Source organism: Priapulus caudatus, unplaced genomic scaffold (assembly GCF_000485595.1).
Source record: "Priapulus caudatus unplaced genomic scaffold, Priapulus_caudatus-5.0.1 Scaffold983, whole genome shotgun sequence".
NCBI lineage: Eukaryota > Metazoa > Priapulida > Priapulimorpha > Priapulimorphida > Priapulidae > Priapulus > Priapulus caudatus.
In genome coordinates this window covers 31,828-39,951 of record NW_014578044.1, presented here as the reverse complement: position 1 = coordinate 39,951, position 8,124 = coordinate 31,828, and the positions used below count along the sequence as shown (strand labels likewise).

The 8,124-nt window shown below is 45.9% G+C and overlaps 2 protein-coding genes across 8 annotated transcripts in view; one reads left to right on the top strand and one right to left on the bottom strand.

Moving 5' to 3' along the window:
- Positions 1-3,361, top strand: part of LOC106814814 (pollen-specific leucine-rich repeat extensin-like protein 1) — a 7,179-nt gene extending 3,818 nt beyond the window's left edge. Inside the window, exon 4 of the mRNA XM_014819166.1 lies at positions 658-3,361. Coding sequence (XP_014674652.1) covers positions 658-2,448 — 1,791 coding nt within the window. The 3' untranslated portion in view covers positions 2,449-3,361. The remainder of the gene's footprint in view (positions 1-657) is intronic.
- A 1,402-nt stretch (positions 3,362-4,763) lies between these two features.
- LOC106814816 (kinetochore protein Spc25-like) overlaps positions 4,764-8,124 on the bottom strand; it is a 13,043-nt gene continuing 9,682 nt past the window's right edge. For all 7 annotated transcript variants that reach the window (XM_014819173.1, XM_014819169.1, XM_014819172.1 and 4 more), the window contains exons 3-4: positions 6,960-7,181; positions 4,764-5,084 (exon numbers count right to left, since the gene is read on the bottom strand). In XM_014819173.1, coding sequence (XP_014674659.1) covers positions 4,878-5,084; positions 6,960-7,181 — 429 coding nt within the window. In that variant the 3' untranslated portion in view covers positions 4,764-4,877. The remainder of the gene's footprint in view (positions 5,085-6,959; positions 7,182-8,124) is intronic.

Here is an 8,124-nt window from a genome sequence, read left to right as displayed (position 1 = left end):
CGTGCGTGCGTGCGTGCGTGCGTGTGTGTGTGTGCGCGCACGCGTGCGTGCGTGTGTGTATGCTTTTTTCCTTTTTTTGTGGTAAAAAGGGGGGTCCGGACCCCCTCGACCCCCACTCTGGATCCGCCCCTGTTCACTCGCCCTGTGAAAATTTACTCACAGTTTTATTTCGCTGTGCTGTTTGAAGAATGATTGAGATGAGGGTTGGGCAAGTTGCTCGGGGACCAGACACGAGAAAAGCTGTTGTTAGTCAAACTTATTAAAGTCCACGCACACAATACTAGCACCCTCGTCTAAATGAGAGCGTTTAAACGCGTTACTTATAATCATGCATTATGCACGAAACGGTCACTACACTACTGAAGGTCCCTCGTGGAAGAGAGTCGTAAATGCAAATGGAACTATAATTACTTACCAGATAACTAATTACGAAAATCAAACAGATAAAAATATATCGTATGAAAAAGCAAACTCGTTGCAGGAGAAATGAGTTCATTACCGGATAACTATAGTAACCGAAATAAAACAGAACAACAAACAAAAATATCGTCGCAGGATAGATGAATTAATTACCCAGGGTACGTTCCGGCAGTACCCTGGGGGTCATAGACCCTCTCAGCATAACTAACAATAACTAACACACAAACCCCATTGCAGGAGAGCGACGAAGAGCCGAGTCCACGCGTCGTCCGCATCATGGCGTCGCCGCCGACCAATCACACGCGTCTCGAGGACATCGCCGAGCATCGGCTGTCCGCCGCCTCCGTGCAGACGGACCCCGAGACTCCGCCCGCTGCCGATGACGACCGCCTCCCGCCGCTGCGCGAGGAGTTGCCACGGGGACGGGGCTTGACGTACCAGGAGGTCGGTGTGCAGGCGGACGATCTCGATCGGTGGGAGGAGGAGCCTCCACCGCTGCCCGCGATTGCTCGTGCACCTTCCCCCGTCGGTCATCGACCGGCGTCTGTCCAGATGGCGCCGCCGGTCGCGCGGTCCCTGGGACAGCAGTTGCAGTCAACAGCACAGCCTACACCAACCCCTAGACCGCAGTGGCAGCAAGCACAACAACAGCCACCAGCCCCTAGACCGCAGTGGCAGCAACCAACACAACAACCAACACAACAACCACCAGCCCCTAGACCACAGTGGCAACAAGAACAACAAAAACCAGCCCCTATACCGCAGTGGCAGCAACCAACACAACAACCACCAGCCCCTAGACCACAGTGGCAACAAGAACAACAAAAACCAGCCCCTATACCACAACCAATACAACAACAACCAACACAACAACAACCAGCCCCTAGACCACAGTGGCAACAACCAATACAACAACAACCAACACAACAACAACCAGCCCCTAGACAATGGCAACAACCAGCACAGGCACCACTAGCCCCTAAGCAACAATGGCAACCATCAGCACAACAACCACCAGCACCTAAACCGCAATGGCAACAACCAACACAACAACAACCACCAGCACCTAAACCGCAATGGCAACAACCAACACAACAACAACCACCAGCACCTAAACCGCAATGGCAACAACCAACACAACAACAACCACCGGCACCGGCACCGGCACCTAAACCGCAATGGCAACAACCAACACAACAACAACCACCGGCACCTAAACCGCAATGGCAACAACCAACACAACAACAACCACCAGCACCTAAACCGCAATGGCAACAACCAACACAACAACAACCACCAGCACCTAAACCGCAATGGCAACAACCAACACAACAACAACCACCAGCCCCTAAACCACAATGGCAACAACCACTAGCCCCTAAACCACAGTGGCAGCAAGCAAAACAACCACCAGCCCCTACACAACAGTGGCAACCACCGACACAGCCGCCGCCAGAAACCAGACAACAATGGCAACCATCGCCGCAGCAACAACCTCCGCCCGCTCAACAATGGCCGCCCGCGCAACGCCGCGACGATCCGCTCGGACAATACCCAGCCGACGTACCCGTCAACGTGAACTACGAAGCGGCGCGGGACAACGGCGGAGAGATCGACGAACAACCGATCGAGTTCAAGCAGACGAAGGCACTGTTCAAGGCGATGGACTCCCAGCAAGCAGCATCCGAGCAGCAGCAGCAGCAGCAGCAGCAGCCGAACGCGCACCGAGGCAACGTTCCCGCGAGGCAGTCCTGGAGGTCTCCGCCTGCGACGCCCGACTACAGAGCCCGTTCGTACGACGAACGACAGCGTGCGGGCCCGACCCAGCCGTGGCAGGTCGACGACAACCCCCCGCCTCCTCGGCAGCTCGGCCGTCAAAATTCCGTGGACATGCCCGAGTATCAGATGACGCAGGAGCAGATGGACTACATGCAGTACCAGTACGAGGCCGCGCAGGCCAGAGCGGCCGCCCCCCAGGCTCCCGCAGGTGTGAGAAATGCGCGCGGCATCTTCGAGCAGGTTAGATAATCCCCGACGATGCGTCGGCATGGCGCCGAGCGCGTGTCGGAGGCGAGGCGAGATTCGGGATTCAGAGAATTTTTTTTTTCCGAATTCGGAGATTCGGGAGGTGTCGTGGAGCGTCTTTTCGATCGCTTTCGTTGGATGAACGCTGGTGCTGGAGTTCGATTCGTGCACACCCGTGTTCTGTATTATTACGTATAGGCCGATAATTGCAATATAGTAATTATAATGATGTGTGCATCAATGCTTCGTACCTGTTTCGTTAAAAAATCTTTGATAAGGAAATAGGAATCTTTGTTACTGGTACATTTATATAAGAACTGCGCCTGCATGGTTGTTTCGTGTGTTATCAGTATTGATTTTTAATGTTTATGTGCAGTATCAATGTATGATATAGAATTTTAATTATCAATCAAAAATATTTAGTAGGTTTTATTTTAACAGATACTGATTTCATCCGTTATTATAAATCATGTTATCATCATTCTGACATCAACATATTTGTTATCATAGCGATGTTGGTATAGGGGTGTTACGGGTGTATTGGTATTAGGGGTATTATGATAATTATGTCCTCGACCTTGCTCTCAGTATAACTACTGTACACGGACGTAGATAAAGAGTAGGATGACTTTATGCACATTGCACATGTTGGTACCCATGCCAACATGATTATGATCAGGATTAGTAAATAGGCAAAGGCGTGACCAAATATTTACGCATGCTATTCATTGTAATCATTAGATGAATGAATTTTTTTTTTCAATCTCTTAATTTTCGTTTAACTGTGATGTGGTATACCCCCTACACATTTAAAATTCTTTGATGTGGCGATAGGCATTGTAGCTAGGTTTACGCACGACATACGAATATTGAGCTATGGACCTAAATAAAATACAAATAATTTAATTAAGAAGAACATAACTGCGTACAAAGTATGGACTTACAGCGTTTGACTGTTTTAGAAATGAATACCTCTCACTTTGCTGTCCATGTGCATAATAAGCATGTGAAATTTACAAGGATTTTTGTGATATTTGAGCATCAATGAAACAACTAAATAGATGTTCCCTGCCGCTGTAATGACAATCATATTCATCTGCAAACACACCTTAAAAACAAAATTAATACCAAACACCTTATACTTTATACCTTGGAAGATTAAATTCGATTTATTTAATACACATGGCATGTTTCATAGAGTTTAACTTCCCTAGAATACACTTATTTACAATATTATACATTTTTAGATTACTGGCACTATAGTTAAAGTAACTAACAGCTTACTTGCATATTCCCTAGCACATTAAAATTTCGCTGCTATAGATCTTTGGAAACTAGAGACTATACGTGTGTCCTATCATATACCATCATGCTAATAAACATGGAAATTAACACTGGAAATCAGCAAATTAAAAGTTCTACGCATAAGCTCACGTGAAATGTATGCCAGCGTGATGCACTTGTGCCAAATATTTAGGGTCAATAACAGATATATTGCTACCCAACATAAACATATGATATGAATTTGACTGCTGTTGATTGTTTGATCACCTTTGTGTTTGATCACCCATTTTGACTTGAAACCTGTCTGAGTTATTGGAAAGTTTAGTGTAGATCTGACACAATCACCCACTGGCATGTAATTAGATCAAAGACACGAACTATAGCACACACTAGTGTAACATAAGTAATGATCAATGTAAAACTGCACCTGACGGTTGACAACTCGAGGGTTTATAGGTTTTGACAATTCTAGGTTTTACTTTGTATACATTATGAGTAAACGATGATCTCAATACTAACTGACATTCATGGGTAAAGAATAAGTGTACATTACTAGATGAATACCTACTATACATTCTTAAGAGCATACATTACAATGAGAATGTCTTTGTACAAACTAAAAGAAAGAACATGCAACAGAATTTGTACACACTAGTTAAAAGGAAGAACAGGCACACATAACAACGAGAATGCCTTTCTGCACACTCTAAGCGAAACGACACCCGTGCCTCACAAGTTGAGAAACACGCGAACATCTGAAGGAGTGCCCCCCCCCACACACACACACACCCACCGAGCTGCGACACGACACATGCCACGACACGACGCATGCTGCGACACGACACATGCCACGACACGACGCAATGCCGCGACATCGACGCATGCGTTGCGCGAACACGACACATGCCCGACACGACGAATGCCGCGACAACGACACATGCCACGACACGACGAATGCCGCGACACACGACGCATGCTGCGACACGACACATGCCACGACACGACACATGCCACGACACGACGAATGCCGCGACACGACACATGCCACGACACGACGAATGCCGCGACACGACGCGTGCCGCGACACGACGCGTGCCGCGACATGATGCGCGCTTCAACTAGACTTCGTAGACGCGCGCGGCAACGAGCTACGCGGCCTTCTTTAACAGCTGCCTCACGACGACGATGAAGGAGTGGAAGTCGTTGGTGGCGTTCAGCTTGTCTACGAGACTCGGCAGCTCGTCGTCTAGCGCAGGCTGGCAGTCGACGACGCGGTACTTGCGCGCCGCGTCCACGTCCAGCCCGAGGAAGTACGGCCGCTTGGGCTTCGTCGCGTCCATTTGCGTGAAGACGACCTGCGAAGGGAGCGCGGTAAAGGTGAGGACGCGGCGCTGTCAGATCTTAAGAGAAAGTGGTAAGGCTTTCTAAAGACACAGTATCAGAGCCTTAAGAGAAAAGTGGTAAGGCTTTCTGAGACACGCGCGTCAGAGCTTAAGAGGAAGTGGTAAGGCTTTCTGAAGACACGGTGTCAGAGCTTAAGTGGTAAGGCTTTCTGAAGACACGGCGTCAGAGCTTAAGAGAAAGTGGTAAGGCTTTCTGAAGACACAGTATCAGAGCTTAAGAGAAAGTGTAAGGCTTTCTGAAGACACGGTGTCAGAGCTTAAGAGAAAGTGGTAAGGCTTTCTGAAGACACGGTGTCAGAGCTTAAGAGAAAGTTGGTAAGGCTTTCTGAAGACACGGTGTCAGAGCTTAAGAGAAAGTGGTAAGGCTTTCTGAAGACACGGTGTCAGAGCTTAAGAGAAAGTGGTAAGGCTTTCTGAAGACACGGTGTCAGAGCTTAAGAGAAAGTGGTAAGGCTTTCTAAAGACACGGCGTCAGAGCTTAAGAGAAAGTGGTAAGGTTTTCTAAAGACACGGTGTCAGAGCTTATGTTATAAGTTAAATATGTTAAGTTATTCATTTTGAGTTAGCTATTAAATAATTATATTATATGTATATAACGATATATTTATAATTATATAAATATGTATTGAATAATTTAATAATATATTTAAGTGCCATTTATAGTGCTACCTCATACACTGCAATCTGAGCTCTATGATATAAAGAGCTAATAATTATAAGGTATTATTAGCTCTTGATGATGATATGCAATTAAACCTGCGTGAATGGACTCTATCAAATCAATCTATCTAATGGATCTCTATAAAGCTGGCAGCTGTCTATAAATGACACTTTCTGCGTTTCCCTCGTGTGGCAGTTAAACGCTGTGACACTGTGTATTGTAAAGTACGTCTTGTGTATACAGATGATTTTGCAAGGTACAAGTAGACTTGCATGTGTGACTGGAAATACGTTCACGGTTTAATCCAGACCACCGCTTAATCGGGGCATCTTCGCGGTTCCTGACCTGTCCCGATAAAGCGCGAGGACCACCGTATCACTGCATGTATAATCCAGACCTGCCAACCTGTGATTCATGAAAATAGTAAGGATTTTCTTTTCTTGCAGCAGGCGGCCATTTTGTTTGTATGAATTATGCGCGCAATGAATGATGGGACTAACTCCAGATCACGCGAGAACAACGTGAACGTGTGATCCAATATGGCTGCGCCCAATCGCCAGATATTTCTCGGCTCAAAATGCAAAAAACATTAATTTAAAAAGTCGTAAAAAATCGTAATTTTTTCAGTTTGATCGTACATTCGTAGAAACATCATGGAATTCGTAAGGAATACGAAAAAATCGTAAGGGTTGGCAGGTCTGTATAATCAATTTTAATTACGTAAACATCCTGATTACCATATTACCGTATAGTCAATTTAAATTACGTAGACATCCTACAGGCTGACAGGGGTAGAAATTAACTTGTGAACAAGGGAGTCTAACGGACTCCCTGTCCTCAAAAAGAGGTCCGCAGCAAAATGAGGGCGTCCGTAGTCTGAAGTTCAAAACTAAAGATATTAACAATAACACATGTGCTTATTTTGAAAATCCATGAGGTTGCACGTCTGCCAAATTTTCTTTGGACATTTACTGAAACATTCCGCAAGGCTGTGCTCTGAAACAAACTAGTTAGTATAGCAGAATTTTCAGAGAGTCGCGCCTGCATATGCCAAATCAGGGAGTCCGACAGTAAATCAGGGAGTATTTGACTCCGGACTCGCGTTAATTTCGCACCCTGATCCTAATGACCTGTACAACACCGCCAAGATGCGTGAATCGACGAACCTGTATCGTGTTATTGTTCGGCTTCTTGACCTCGATGCCCAGCGTATCCTGGAACAACTTCACCGAGTTGCTGATCTCGACGTTCCTCCTGGCGGCCTTCTCCCGCAGATCCTCGATCAGCGCTCTCTTGTGGCGTACCTCGTCGCGCAGCTCGACGAGCTGCCGTCGATCAAGCTCCGCACGCCGCAGTGTCTCCTGAAGCTCCTCTTGTTCAACGGTCACCTGCTCAGACAGATGAGAATGAAGAATTTCATTTTCAGAGTAAAATCACAAGTCGGGGGGGGGGAAGCCAACTATTCACACATTTCATTACAACTAATACAATCAGGGGCTAATCTAGCTGCTTAATATGGGGACCCACGTAAAAAAATTATATATATACTTATCTATCACATTAAATTAGGCGTTTGGTCGACACATTTTATTCAGATAATAGATTATAGATCTTATATGAGCATTTTATTATAAAACAGTGCCTACATAACGATAGAAACATGGAGATCTGCATCAGAGCTCTGCTAATTTGGGCGTTTTATGAATTTTGTAATTTGGGCGTTTTGCTAGGGGTCGTAATTTGGGCGCCGGTATTCGGTATGAAAAATGGCTTGGATTACGACCTGCATGACAATGTGTTTTACTTGTTGATAAACACAGAACTGCATATATAAAATAAGAATGGCAGAACTGCTGGTTATCAGTTTCGTATTGCAGACAGCTCAGTGGTTTCATACCACATCGAGTGCAGGGGTCGGAATAAGCGATGGTACGATGGTCCGGGGCCATCAAATAATCAGGAGGACCATCAGATTTTCACTCAATGGTCCGACGGACCATGAAATAATTTGGTCCCATTTTACGGTAAATTTCTTGCACGCCGCATTACTTTTAGAGAACAATTTGAAATTTAGGAGGACCGTGTAAATTTCAAACTAGATGGACCATCTCTTTTTTTCTCCTTATTTCTACCCCTGGAGTGATGTGGTCACACCCGAGGTTAATTCGTCGAATCATGCGAATAGTAGGATTACGACGGAACATATATAAACATAAATGAATACAGTGCTTTGGACAGAGAAGAATCTTATTGAATAAAGATATTGTTGAGAGTTGCAAAACATATTTTACATTCCTAACCTTACCCCCCCCCCACCCCCCCACCACCACT